The following is a 15,261-nucleotide window of genomic DNA, read 5'->3' as shown; positions in this document are numbered from 1 at the left end:
CAGAGTTTAATTTCACGTTGTAATTAAAGAAGAACATGGATAACTATTAAAAGCTATAAGAAAACCGTCAAGACCAAAAATCAAAATAAGCATTTTATATAAAAAGAACAAAAAAGTTAAGGTTGTGTTGTTTTTCGATAGCTAGAATGAAGAGAGCTTAGTATTAAGGATTTTTAGGAAATTGAATCGAGTATGGAAAGATGTCCTACCGTTGACATAACCCCTTCTTTTGCTTTTAAAGGGATACTCTAGACCCCAAAACAACTTTCGCGTAAAAGGTAGCATTTGGACTATAATAAAGGGTAAACGGCACAAAAGGTACAAAAGAAAAAAGTAAAAGGCCGAAAATTACCGGAGAAAGGCGAAATTTTCCCCGTTTTGAAGACCGAAAGTAAAAATCGTCTTTGATAGAGCAAGTGATCGATGACGTAGAATGAAGAACTGCTCTTGTTTACAACACTGAAGACAATATGGATTCTGGAGATTAGCGCAGTTCTTTTGCTTGTTTTTCTTCTGAACAAATAGTACAATCAAAATTGCCGACGGAGCTACGTTAGCAGAGCTCTGAGGGCGCTCTGTTGTACGTGCTTAGGCGTGCAACAGCAAAGTGAATTCGGTTACGGACTCTACAACACGAGTGCGAAAAGGTGTTTAAGAGCGGATTTGGGTACGGTCAGAGAGCGACAAGTTATGCATTCTATCGCAAGTTTGGTGTTTTCCCATCCGCAATGTGATTTCATTGGCGATTGAATAAGTTTTGAGTAGTATTGAAGTTTCCTTTTTATGGTACGGCGTTGTTATTTGAAATCTAGTTTAGTTATATTTTAAAAAAAAAATCCACGTGGATTTTTTCCTGGGAATTGGCCTGTTAGAGACCGCGTACAAAGCTCAGCGAAAGCTTGGAGATGTAGACAGCTTTCATTATAACGATTCACGCTTTAGAGGAGCGGTACCTGTACAAACAGCAATACTACGACGAAGACTAAGCACATGATTAAATTCGGAAGTCATTTTGTTGTGTTGGGCCTTTTGGGATATTAAACGAGTTTATTAACCTTTCATGCCATTTTGCGTTCTATGACTGCATTCGAGCTCACTTTACAGGGATTTTTTCCGCTAAATAATGTGACTGGCAATTTTTCATTGTTTTCCATTTTAAAGCAAAATAAGGCCTGTCAACTTTGATATTATGCTGATTTAGAAAACGGTGTTCACCGTTGTTGGTCATTTTGCCCTGTTGCGCCGCGTATACAGCGGATATATATGACAGTCGCGTACCTGAACTGAACAAGGCTAATGAAATAACTGCGATACTACGCGTGTTCGAAAGGTAAGCTTAAGTATCATTATCGGCTAATGCTCCCTTTCTTCAGGCTGCACTGCCATAATAATTTTTTATTATTTTTCAAACATACCGTGAACCCTAGTTCTGGTGAAATAGCTTGTTTTGTGATCTGTCTGGCGCGAGCGGCTTCATTGGACGTACTGTCCTCCATCGGGCCTATGCTCTTATTCTCTGATAGTCCTTCTTTAAAACAAGGTTGAAATGGCGTTTTGTGAGCTATTCAACTTTCCACAGACACAGCTATGATAATTTGCGGTTGAGAACAGTCTTTAGAAAAGTGAGCAGAGGTCGTGGGGTTAGCAAACAAATCGAATCGCGTGTGTCCGAACCATCTGTACAAAACCCGAAAGAAATGCCAATTAGTAAGACCTTCACCGTTGTTACTAGAATTTTAAAAGCATCAAGCAACCATAAATCGATACGGTACTATTGAATTTTCCTCAAAACACGAACTATACTTTTTACTTTGGAATTTTTAAATCAAGCCATTTGACCGAATCTTGCTAAAGAAATTCAAAGGAATCTAACCGGAAAAAGTTTGGTGAGTTCTTCTTTCTACGTCATTTCCGGTTTACAGCCCAAGTGCTGCTTCGAATCCCGTGACGAGAAACTTTTCGCTTTTCTAGGCAAAATAGCGGAGATCGAACTCCAATTTTGGTCATTTGGGTTATAAGCTTTCTGAATTTGGAAAGTTGTTTTGGGGTCTAGAGTATCCCTTTAAGTCAAACATAATTCGAGTACCTAGTGCTGCAATCCTACCTCTCCCATTCAATGTTAATCGATGCAGTTGCACAGAGAACGCATTTCACCTGAAATCAGCATTGATTGTGGGGGGTGGGGATAACTTCTACAAACTGGTACTGTTTCAATTTTTTTCCAAGATGTTACTTAAAAAAATCGGCATCTGTGGCACAACTTTTTATTTTATTTTTTATTTGACTTTTTGTTTGTTTTGTTTACAATAATGAGATTAAAACAAGAAAACATCGCTTGTTTTCGAATCCCCTTCTTTATGTGCTCAGCTGTAATTGAAGCAAAATAAATCATTACCTTCCTCAGGAACTCTGATGACTGCCGTTCCAAAGTGACACCACATGTCTGCCTGCGGATGTTCTTCGGTCTCTTTGAGTTTGCGGAGTGATACCAGAGCGTCCTCCATCAATTTAGACTGGTAGTTTGAGTTACCGGTACTGATCGAGCTAATAGCTTCCGGATCCTAAAGAGGAGACGACACTAATACATTAAGTAGGTGGGCTGTAAGAGTAATACTTTTAACAACACAAGGCCAATTTCAAGTGACTTCAATAAATAGGGCTGTGTTATTATGATAGAAAGGTAGATCTAGGGTAATGGCATGGGAACTCCAGGCCCCCTTCTTACTCTTAGAGAAAATATGTATGGCACGGAGGGCGAAATTTTTAATTTTTACTTAAACGTTTTCATTCCGGTCCGGTGGGTCGTACATCATAGGATATTTTGAATACAACGCTGTGATAGCAAATATCCGTAAACCTTATAACAGTGGCCGGGAAGGTTGATCCAACAAAGAAGTAACCTGAAGATTTAATAGTGTTTACTACAGAGAATTTGAGAATGATGATTATTCTAGAAAGTGACGCAGGCATACTCGGAAAAAAGAAATCCGAGTGCTCCTATCAGGAGTCGAACCTAAGACCTTCCGATTACTAGTTCGGATGCTCTACCACTGAGCTACAGGAGACTCGTTGGAGCTAAGGCCATTAAACTAGGTTCATGGGACAAACATCCTGCATACTGCTAGGATTTGAATGTCAAACGTGTGGTATATGAAAGAAATGTGATGGTATATTTCCAGCCTGGTGAATGAATGAGAATGATGATTAGCGTCACATTCTAGAATAATCATCATTCTCATTCATTCACCAGGCTGGAAATATACCATCACATTTCTTTCATACAGAGAATTTCTTTGCAAACCATGATGCACATCGCATTAAATACCTGTGGTTCATATTTCCTGGTTGGTATCAGATTGTACTGCGCACGTGATTCCGGTAGCACCATTCGAGTCTCCTTTTGTACTTCTTGCAATTTTACTGTGCAATCCTCGAAAAGATTGCAGCCATCAATGTAGTAGCGAACTTTGTTGAATTTGTTTTCCGCGCCTGCCAATCTTACACTCGCCTGAAATTGAAGCCAAGCGTTAATGAAGCTACACAGCAAATTTATGTTCTTATCCGTGGCATCAGATCGGCACACATTCAAGAAATGAATGAATTACCAGCATAATCTGATGTCCAAATAGTTTGATAAGTTACCAAAGAGCCTGTGCACTTTACTGAAGACAAAGAATCAATTTTTGATTCTCCAACTTGAGCATTTCTATTCCATTTCATAACTACAATCACGAACAAAAGGGTTGGGACAAATTCGAAGTTACGATGTATTCGTACGCACGCGACAGAAACACGGCAAGCGAGAACGTAAAATATCTGGTCACCGACCCCCATCCCCATAAAATGTTGACTTAGTGCAAGAGAAATGCATCGCGAGTATGGGGGAAGGTGGGGGAGTAAAGAGCGTTGTAAATAGCCATGGCTTCTTTGGTTAAGGTCACGCTAAATCAGCGATTAATAGTATACTTTTTTAACATCGTTTCAATCATCGGAATTAAAAATTAAATGAGGTTGGGGGAGGTGAAAGAGTTTCTTGCTAAATTTAATGAGTTCAAAACTATTTATAAGCATAAAAGGTCGCATGAGTGCGAATTCTCCACAAAATTACCTGGCAGCAATTTGTTACAGAATTTCCATGCTTACGTGACTTGAATTGAGTTTTCATAGTAATAAGATTTTGACGGTCTTGTCTTTTGAGATTCATTGTAATTTTGTCAGGATCTTTTGGGTTCCCATAGAACTTTATGCATGACATATTTGTTGGTGTAAATGCTGTTCTAGTGAAAGTAGGCTTATGCAATGTAGTTGCGCCGCTGTAAGAATTGAACTTGTTAAAGCAATAAGTGACTTCTCACATGTAACCAATAGAAAAAATCTACCTACCACGATGGTTCCTATGTGCAATCTCGCCTGCTTCCTTTGCTCCTCATTTCCAAGAAGTATGTACACCTCTTTATCCTTCAAGATCACTTTTGTTCCTGTTTGGTTACTGATCTCCCTTAGTTTGGCTCCCTGCTTACCAATCACGTAGCGCTTGTAGTCATCTTCAATGTCCACTCGCTCCCATACCATGCGGCTCTGTACGTCTTTCTGTAGACAAGGAATTGAAATTGTAAAGCACTCAACTGCGTCAACTCATTTGGAACCTTCATTTGCTGAGTCATTAAAACCAAAAATATTCTCCTTTCATTTCAACCTAGACCTATATAATTAATAAATAGCTGACATAGCTCATTTTGAAGCATAACATTTCTCTGTAACAGACACTGTGAGATCCAGATGTTCACCAGCAATTTGTCTTCTATCAGCGCGTTTCAATTATTCCACCAGGAAAGGTATATTATAAAGTGAATTATTAGAATGTTTGTTCTGTTTGTTGCTCAGTAACGTATGTACTATATCAACTGAGGTCATGTGACTACGAACGCGTGATTTTTACGTACACGAAGTGTGGCCTTTATTTGTAGAGCCATGTTTTAGGTCTCAACCACAAGTAACATACCTAAAAAGTCCTCTAAAATCTCCAATGGGAGTCAAACAGGTTCTCGGAAGCCAGTTTCTGGAAGAAGACTTGAAAATGCGCGGACATTTTCTTTGTAACCCTAGATTCCACCCACAGCAACTTTCAACGACAATAACATTTTTAATATTAGAGCAAACGGCATGAGGTTTTAGGTCTTTTGTTTAGAAATTTATCTGGAAAAAATTGTTACCATCGGTTAGTGTTCATTGAATTTGGTGTTGCCATGTCAACCAATTTTGATAGAAAGAGGACAAAAAACCCAAAAAACTTACCACTGTTTCTAAGATAAGCTTCTTGGCAGATGCCCTTTGCTCCTGATTTCCGAAGATAGTAAAGCCCTCTTCATGCCTCCTGCCAGGGGAAATTCTAGCTCCAGACTTTTGCTCAATTTCCTGAAGCACAGAGCCACCCGTTCCTATCACATATCCTTTCATATGTTTTGAAACCCCTACAAACTCACTCTCTATTTCCCCGGTACGTTGATCCGTGATACTGTTGGTGTCTTGTCTGAAAGTAGTAGACAGGCAATTAAGATAGGATTTACCTTATCGGGATTGGTTAATCACCAAAAATAGAAAAATAAAATCGGAAATGATGGATTGATATTAAAATCCAAAAATGGCCATAGCCTTAGAGAAAGTTAAATAAGGGAAAATTTTAATTTTGTACTGACATGAAAATGGAATTAACAAAAACTACTAATTGAGCATGAACTAGAGGTTTTTTTAGGACCAAATAGATTTTTTCTTAGTGCAAATACATGACAACCTTTAAAACCTTTGTAGTCTATTTAAACTACTTGTGTCTGGTTTATGAAAAACAATGGACTAGAACTACTGCTGGAAATGGCATGCGGCCACTTTCAATAAGGATTAGCCATTGGAAAAGTGTCATTCACATATTCAAACTTTTACTGATAATTAATTGGCACTATGCAAGTTACACAAGTCCTCTCAAGAAAATCCTTTCATGAGGTCTTGACCACATAAAGCAGATCATAGCCATCATCAACATTTCATCATCGTCATCATCATTAAATTATTGTTATAATTTATAATTATAATTTTCATCATCATCATCATCATCATCATCATCATCATCATCATCATCATCATCATTATTATTATTATTATTATTATTATTATTATCAGCTTTGTCATAGGGACACTGTTATAGATTTTCCACAAATGGAATCAAGGCTTCAACAGCAAATAAAAGACATAAACTCGGAAAGAAAGCAAGACTATGTCAGTGAATAGCAAATTTTGGTGTCCACTAGCTAATTGGCCAAAAGGTAGAGGTGGCCCACATTAGCTAGGGATTTATATTTCAGTAAAACAAATAAAGTATATATTGGGACTACACTGCACTGCATTACAACATAATCCTCACTTACATACAACACTCAGTTCTTACAACTCGATTGCTTGTATCACAGTTCTTGCTTCTAATATCCAAACATAATTTTAACCTGATCTTCAAGAGAGTACAAAGGTAGGCAATGGATTATTTTTCGACAGTCCCACGACCATAAGTACAGTTTTCTTGGAAAAATCAGGTGATTAGTCAGTAACTCAGTCTTTGGTTTTTTTTTTTGTCCAATCTGAGGAATATTTACCAAAATAATTCATAAAGTTTGACGAATAATGACGCTGACAAACAGAGAGGCGTTAATTCGATTCTTAAAGTTAATTTTCTTTTATATCGTCATCATAGTATATCAAAATAGTGGACCAAGACACAAAACCCAATTACATTAATTGCAATGATAACATAAACCTACTTTTTCACTGAGGATTTTATGATGTGAATTGCATTACGTTAATTACAGCCAAGGTTACGTGCATTTCGACGTCCATCTTTCGACATGTCAAGTAACTAGGCCTAAGTCTTAAATGTAAACACAACTGATTTATTTACGGTTGAACTCGACTTTGGGCAATGAAGATGGGTTTATTTATCTTTAGACTGACGACAGATAATATCAAAGAGTCAATCCGAGATCGATAAATCGACAGCTTCGAAACAGAGCCGATCGAAAGCCTCCAAATTGTTTGAATTTTCCTAGGAGTCGTGCAAAATTAACAGGTTAACACATTTATCAACCATTTTAGGTCAGTCAATCTTAGTAGGTTTGTCGTTTCTTTTGCCAATAAGTGAAAAATGTCTTTCTAGCATGTCAAGAGATAGTCGCTATTGAGTCTGCTATGCACGTAACACTGAAAGTTAAATTAAGTGCCTATATAAAATGCTGGCATTTTTTCCTCCTTTGTGCGTTACGTGACTTTCGTGATCAAATAGCGTGACTTTAGACTGGTTGCTCGTTTGCATAAGTTTTTGTGCACTTAAAACTGAAATTATTACAGCTTACGGTAACATTACAAGTAAAATTTATCTGCTTTTTAAAAAATGATAACGGCATTTAAAATCAGTATGACTAGTTCTAGTTCGTTTCGTTGCTGAACAGTATTTTGTAGTGTGGACAGACATATGCCAAACAAACAGTAAGCTCTTCAATTGAAAGCGAACCCCTGCAGACGGGAAATTTGCAAGCGGTTTTAACTTAACCATAAACAAAGCCATTTGGAGTACATTTGCACACATGTATCAAATCCGCGGTGTTTAAACAACTTGATTCGAACACGGTCGAACAAAAAAACTTACTTCAAGTTTATCTTATCTAATCTAGAGTTTCCTAGCTTAAAAGATATCGTGAAATCAAATGACGTTTATGTTTATCCGCCAGTGTTGTCTTCCATTGAATGCGGAGGTCGACGAAAGTTTCCGGTTATTTAAAGTTATTTTGGGCAATGATGCATTGTCATAATCTGGAGACTCTTGATTATATTAGTAAGAATGGGTTACCTGACTGGTGGATGTCTTAATCAAATTATTTCTAGCAATGGGTATTTAATGAAGAGAACGATCACGGCTGACAAGATCTCAATATGAGGGTTTGTTTCTGGATCAAAGAAAATAAAATAAAACTTACCGCTTTTGTTGTCCATCATAGTTCGCGCTGGCCATGATGCTGTGACTTTAAATCCTTTTTATGTTTTTGTGTTTATCCCGCTTGATGCCTTTTCCCCCAAAAGGAAGGCGATAGCGAACGCAATCGGCGAAACTCATGCCGCATCAATGAACTAGAAGTATTTCCGGGTTACAAGTTTCGCGTGAGGAATGCCGGGTACTTTACCGGCGCCGCCTGGGACGAGCATTCTTTCTTTCTTTCTTTCTTTCTTTCTTTCTTTCTTTCTTTCTTTCTTTCTTTCTTTCTTTCTTTCATTCTTTTTTAGTGCAAATTGTAGACTAATCCTTGATTTTCAAGAAGCCGTGCGTGAACCTTGAGATTATCATTTCTGAGACTCGGGAAAGTGAATTTTGTGAAGCCTAGTTGCCTAGTTTCGGCCCATTCTTCTCTAATTTACTGCTCTTCAAAGCGCGATCGCATTCGAATTTGCCGCTTCAGTGGCTATGAATTATTCATGATGTCCAGGCATTCTGCGCGATGGTCTGTTGAATCAAATTTTTTCGTTTAAACTTTCATTCAACAATGCTTCAACATTTTCCTTTGCTCTTAAAAATGTTGGTTGGCGATGAAGCTGTTTGAACACTCCGTTCATCCAACATTTGCCCAACATCCGTCCGTTCAACGAAAAAACGGGCCCTAACACAAACCAATATTATAGGAAGCTCTCTGCAGGGAGCACAGGAAAGGCTGCGGATAAGAAATGAAGATCGACGTCCATTGGAACTAGAAGTTCCTGAAGAGCTTCGTTACACCTAATTATAAAATAACACGATATTATTAGTCCGCTGTGAGTCCCCTTATCCTTAGCTAATTTAGGCCAGACTAAGTCTTGTTTCCCTGTATAGCGCTTGTGACCAATGACTGTCTGGGTCCACAACCTCATTTTTGTCCTCCATAGTTTTAGTGAACACAAACGTGTCGTGTTTACCGATGCATTTATCATCAGTGAAAGGAAGAGACAACGCTGAAAGGTTAAAATTACGGTGCTGTCAAATGCCAACGGGGAAGACTAATGCCCGATCCCGCGAAAGACAATCTGAGAAATGTCTAAGCAATGGACTGGGAAATGGGCACTGTTGGAATTGACTCAAAGTCTTACATTGATAAACGGAAAAAGTGTTTTGGTAATAAGATATTTTGGGGAAGTATTACCGTCCGAGTGAGATTTGCGTCATAAGCTTTTTTTATTCTGCTGAGAGTCCCCTTATCCTTAGTTGGATCCTCTTACAAGCCACGTGGAAGTTATGAAACACTGCAGTCACAAAGTATTAAAAGTATTATCATGTACGTATTCATATCACTACAACAGCTTAGACAAGAGCTTACGAAAACCCTTGCGAAAGTCACCAAACTCCTTATCAGGGTGCTGTACCTCGGGAATTAGGATTTTAATTTGTTTAAAAAAAGCCAGCAAATGCACCAGGGCGGGGACAAAAAAGCTGTTCAAATTCACCACGGTGAAGCGAACAAAACAAAACGATTGGATTTGTTCGTTTCTGGGCTTTAATTTCATTCTAAACAAAGCTTATTCAGGCCAGGCTAAGTCTTGTTTCTCTGTATTGCGCTTGTGACCAATGACTGTCTGGATCCACCATCTCATTTTTGTCCTTCATAGTTTTAGTGAACTCAAACGTGTCGTGTTTGCCGATGCACTTATCATCAATGAAAGGAAGAGAGAGCGACAGCGCTGAAAGGTTAAAATTACGAGGCTGTCAAATGCTCCGGGGAAGAATGATGCGCGATCCAACGACAGACAGACAATCTAGAAAACTGTCCCAGCAATGAACGGGGGGGGGGGGGGGGTACTGTTGGAATTGATTCATACATAAGACTTCTTCCCACTTGAAAACAGAAAAAGTATTTAGTAACAAGCCTCGGTTTTAATTTGAATTAGAAGGGAAAATACGTTTTTGTCTTAAGACTGCAATTAACTTACTTCAAAACTAAACTGGGTAGCGATTCAAAGACAATTAGGCTAGAAAATATAGATATCCGTACAGTGACAGCTCGGAAATACATACTAGTAAGGAAGAGAAACCATAGGCCCCGTCTCACAGTGCTTTCACTTAATCTGACTCTGTGGGACGTAAACGAACCACTAGGGACGCATCAAATCTCTGGTAGTGACCACCCGCAACGTCTATCTCAAATTGACATTTACATCATGGGGCATTCACAACTTATTACTTCGTTGGTTATGAAATGCGCCAAAAGAAGGCTTGGAAAAGTCGATCACCCATACAGTGTTGTAAATTATTTCTGACAAGCGTCGAGGGGAGTGGATAATAAGATGTTTGATATTTGAAATTGACAATAGGACCGAATAACCCTTGATAAAACAAGGGCTTAATTAGTACTCTCCGTACAGAGGAAGTTTTCGTCTTGAGTGTGCCTTAAATTTGCATCCCAGATTGTAGACTGCAGAGGGAAACTAGTAATAGAGCGGGATAGTTTCTTGGGCCTGCATTAACATTGTAGTTGGTTAAACTTAACTGGATGTCGATTAATCTTTATTTAGGCACGTCTGCCCTACATTGGACTTAATCCTATAACTAGGTAAGGTTAGTTTGCTCTCTGCGTTTTAAACCGATTGATGGACATCTGAAAAACCATGAGTGAAAAAGAATAACTCAGATTCTTGCCAGTAAGAGTAAATCAATAAATAATGGGAGAATAATTGTTCAAGAAGGTTGGGCTTGTATGCATTAGAGCGAACTGTCTCCAAGTCGGACAGCATTGGCACCGGTCCTAATTGTCCGTCTTAAAAAGGTCCTTATGGCACTCTGCAAGACAGACAACTGCGGAAACTAGCTAACCAAACGGTGCCCACCTCAAAGAGGAGTGGGGCTTAAAGTGTTGTCCGTTTTGAGAAAATCCACTGCATGAATGTAAGACACTGTCACTGTATGACCACTGTCTCCAATGTATGAAAAGAAAAATCACATTGCTCAGAACTTACAATTTTATTCCTAATACAAATCTTCATATGTTCTCGTATGAAAATAAAAAAAAATCCTTTTTCAATTTTTGGTCCCCGTGTTCGAGGCGTATTATAGTGTCACATTTCACTTCCGTTTGGATACAATATCAGACATGTCGATCAAAAGTGGACTCCTTCGGGACCGGCCCCATTTTGGAATTATCTCTCTCAAACTCTTTTATAATTATCAAGAGAAAACAAAGAAATCACTACTATGACAGTGGTTTAGGTCTGTGTTTCTAATTACCATACAATATTGCCAAGTTTAGCTTAGAATTTCTCCAAGAATAATTGATCATTTGAGAAGCCATATCAAACACTTGAAAGTGTGCGTCATCAGATATCCAAACACCTCGAAGTCGTTAAAATGTGGTCCCTGCGACCTGAGACATTTTTTTAACGTTTTTACAAAAATGGGTAACTCACAAAATTTCAAAAACTAGTCCTCTCGTCTTTACCGACCTTATAAAGCATAGAAACTTCCCAAAGAACAGAAGCAAACCTGTACCGTTTTTGTACTATGGCACATTGCACTTCAATTGCATGTTATATAACCCATCTGAAACCTTAGCCCAGCGTCGTAGCAAGGCTGTAGGATTCTTTTTTTGATAATGATTCTACGCTTAAACCAAATTTGTAGTGTAAAATAGAAAATAATCAAACGTGCGGTAGCCGTTACTGAGCTAACTTGTGGGATACCATAGACTATCAATCGAGGATTTGCCTTAGGACTGAGGTTCTAGGTATTTAAAAGGAAAAAATTACAGTATTAGTATACACCGGTCGCTCTCAGTCACTACAAAAAAAGAGCAATGTAAGAAAAAGACGCTGGACTGAGAAAGCCTTCTTAGGTTAAAATCTATCCTGTATATTTTTTCTAAGCAACAGGTTGTTGTTGGACTGAACGATAAGCTATATATTAAGAAAAAAATACATAGGATACATCTTAACCTAGGAAGCCTTTGTGAATCCGGCCGCTAGGAGAAGAAATGTTGAGCGAACAAAGGCAGCAGCAGGAACAAAAGGAACAAAAATATGTTCAAAATTTCTTATATACGCGCAGTTCCCACACGGTGTCTGTAAACAGTAGTTATCCCGGCGTAGGTCCGTAATAGCGCGATGTTTTTAGTCCTAGCAACTTTTGCCGGGGCTTCAGCTTCCGTCTGTGTAGTAGTAGCAAGGCATCCGTAACACCGGGATGTCCTCAACAAGACGATAGTTGACTGTACCTGCAAACAGCCGATGGCAACTCTCTGTCTGCGCACTTGAGGGAACCATTCCCGTCTTTTAATCTCCAAACAACTCTGCTCTCAGTTGCTCTAGTCCCCTAAAAGAAGAAATCTCAATATTACAAGACTATCACGTAACATTCAGGAGGGTAGACTATTAACCACTTTCAGTTAAATACGGAAATCTAGCGAAGCAAAGCTCGAATAGACGAAATTGGATATCTTACGAAGGTATTAGTAGATCAGTTGCAAACACTAAAAAGTACGGAACTTCACAAAGCAAGTTCAGCGTATTTTCTACGGTTCTTCGACTTACTGCATTTGTGCGTAGCTGACATGTTGCGACCTATTTTCTGACATGGTCGATGGTTCTCCATATTATAATTTGGGTCATGCTAGAAAGGCAAGTTTGAGAAATATAAATAGTTGCAATAGAACTTGGTACCTTAGACTTCGACTACCCTAAACCACTAATATACAGTTGCTATTCATTTGGTAGAAGAAGTCATGTCTGCGAAAGAAAGCGAGACCAGGATAGCGTCGTACTGACGGCCCCGATATTCAACCACTGACCATTTTAAACATTTTTGTTTAATGATAATTAAATTGTAATTATAATTACTCGGTCAAGACAGATAATGGATTATGCAACGGAGAAGCTTTGGATTCGCTCAGGGGGTGGAGGTCTTGCACTGTATTTCAATGGCGTGTGATTTTTTATTTCTAAGGTTGTGATCTTCTCTTGCTACGATTGTGTGTTTGATAACATGTCCAGCATGTGGCCAGTGTCCTTGTGGTGTCTACCAATTGCAGTTAACGACGCTGCTCTAAGATTGTTATGTTACTTGAGTCGGTTCCATTATTACCTCTTTTACACACTTTGCAGTAGAATATTTGGGCTACCCTGCATTTCTTCTCCTTGGCTGTGAGGTCTTTTGGATGTATTAGTCTAATGGTGGTTTATACTGCCTTGGGGTACGTTTTAACCCCTTGTGTTTGGAAGAGTCGTTTGAGTTGTCTTGAAACACCTTGATCCGTAGGGAAGTGGGACGCTGTAATACGAACTGTCACGCATGAAAGAGCATACTGATATCAGAGAGTCAAAGAGAACCTTCGGAACACAACTGATGGTCCAAAAGAGCTTAAGTGCAGTTGGTAAACACCTCAAAGACATCGGGACACGTTAGAAATGTCATCAACCACAACCGTAGTTAGGGAAGATGATACCCTCAGAAAAAAAATCAGAGAAGCCACTGAGATACATGACCGGGCCCCACCCTACACCAAGGTGCGATCTACTATGACATTTTGTTAAGTAACTTTCACCACCTCAATTCACGTGACAAAACAAAATCCATTTTGGATCATGATCGGGTAAACATGACAGGATAAAGTGGCAACATCTTTGTTAACATCAACGTCCAGTTAAAATTAAAAGAAGGCGGGTAATGAGACGCGAAATACATCGGAAGGACGGTTTCTTTAAGACTACCTTCACTAAACCAAACTTCCCACTTCACTCGCGAAATGTTTACTCTTCACTCGCTGAACGCAGCCTTAGAAGGATAACATACGACCACCAACCCTCCCACCCTCCCCCCCCCCCGCCCTTTGCGTGAAGAAAAGGAAATCAACAAATGTCTTACCATAAACTATTCGTAACATCATATTAACAAGAGCTTTGCACTGATCCTCCCAGCAGTACTTCTCCCCATAGCTTGATCGCAGTGTTTGCATTTCTTGAAGACGCGCTGCTCTCCCTCTCTCACGGACAGAAGCGATTGCCTTTGCCCATTCATTGGGTTCTTTGGAATCCACAACAAATGATTTGCCCAATGGAAGATCTCGAAGTGCCTTCCCGAATCCTGAATTACTGCTGACAAGGATGGGAAGGCCTGCAGATAACGCTTCAAGGGCAGTTAGCCCAAACCCTTCTGTTCTGGAAGGCATGATTGCAAGATCAACCTCACAAAACAGCTCTTTCAATGTTTCCTCGTTTGGAGCAAATCTCCTTACAAACAGCTGATCTTCGGAAATACCACACTGGACCAGGCGTTCTTTGACCTCTTCCTCTTTACCATCAGGTGCTCCCACAAAAACCAGACGACAAGAGCTGTCTTTCAGTTCAGCCACTGCTTTTGCAGCAATGTCATATCCCTTGAGATAAAAGTCCTCAGGATCACCGCGGCCAAAGGCTAAAACTTTGAATTCCTCGCAGTCTTCTTTTGCCTGTTCTGTAGTTAAAAATTCGTGGAATATACCGGGAGTCAGTTGAAAAATATTTTCGTGCTTCTGGCAGGAACGCAGGTAAGATGAAAACCCCCCCTTTAACTTTGGTCCAACTGTTACAACACAATCTGCTAATTCGCATAAGGCTACTTCAGCTTCCTTCTTCACTTCACCTCTTGAAATAGCTTCAGAGTATTCCTTGTACATTGCGAGTTCTTCAGGTGAAGTGTGCACTACTTGCACCCATTTGCAACTGTGGGATTCTTTAATGATTTGGGCTTGTTTACCAAGTTTCGCACCATGTCCCAGTACGATGTCAATGGCAAGGTCTTTTGGTGGGAAGGTCAACCAGACAAGAGGATCATCAAAGCCTGGACGCCTCTTTGCTTCTCTAACGGCAATTTTGTGTCTTTCAGCCTCTCCGATTTCTTTGTCAGAACAAGCAAGTTGTGGAACGAGGAAAGTGACGTTGAGTTGTTTATTTTTTGCCAGTAAAATAGCAAGCTTTCTGTTTATGGTTGACAAGCCACCCATTGATGAGCCCCACTCACTTGCCAGAAGCGTAACTTTTAGTGTTTTGTCAGAAGGTCTCGCATCCGTTTGAACAGCTGAGGCTTTTGATGTACTGGGAAAGGTGAAAGGACGCAAATGCTGTAGAAATAACAGTTACGACAGTAGTCAATTTAAATGAACTATAATTATAGCAACTATGTATGTATGTCAAATATATTTATCTAGTGTATCCACGTCTTCCGTGATAAGCCATTAA

General features: G+C 39.3%; 1 protein-coding gene and 1 long non-coding RNA gene across 9 annotated transcripts in view; one reads left to right on the top strand and one right to left on the bottom strand.

Moving 5' to 3' along the window:
* The window catches only part of LOC146453653 (uncharacterized), a 101,300-nt gene that overhangs the window by 12,100 nt on the left and 73,939 nt on the right, over positions 1-15,261 (bottom strand). For 3 of the 8 annotated variants that reach the window (XM_085096251.1, XM_085096245.1, XM_085096246.1), the window contains 2 exons: positions 13,910-15,143; positions 11,003-12,361 (listed from right to left, as the gene is read on the bottom strand). In XM_085096251.1, coding sequence (XP_084952377.1) covers positions 12,354-12,361; positions 13,910-15,143 — 1,242 coding nt within the window. In that variant the 3' untranslated portion in view covers positions 11,003-12,353. Of the gene's footprint in view, positions 1-2,395; positions 2,562-3,325; positions 3,509-4,383; positions 4,591-5,295; positions 5,531-8,015; positions 8,179-11,002; positions 12,362-13,909; positions 15,144-15,261 lie in introns of those variants that run through there. The other 5 variants (XM_085096248.1, XM_085096254.1, XM_085096249.1 and 2 more) reach the window with 5 other exon arrangements.
* LOC146453652 (uncharacterized) overlaps positions 10,189-15,261 on the top strand; it is an 82,915-nt gene continuing 77,842 nt past the window's right edge. The window contains exon 1 of the long non-coding RNA XR_014859447.1: positions 10,189-11,806. This is a non-coding gene — a long non-coding RNA (uncharacterized LOC146453652). The remainder of the gene's footprint in view (positions 11,807-15,261) is intronic.

This window comes from Pavona decussata, unplaced genomic scaffold (assembly GCF_977016875.1).
Source record: "Pavona decussata unplaced genomic scaffold, jaPavDecu1.1 SCAFFOLD_324, whole genome shotgun sequence".
Classification (NCBI taxonomy): Eukaryota; Metazoa; Cnidaria; class Anthozoa; order Scleractinia; family Agariciidae; genus Pavona; species Pavona decussata.
Note: the sequence above shows the minus strand (reverse complement) of the source record. Positions and strands in the feature narration are given on the sequence as shown.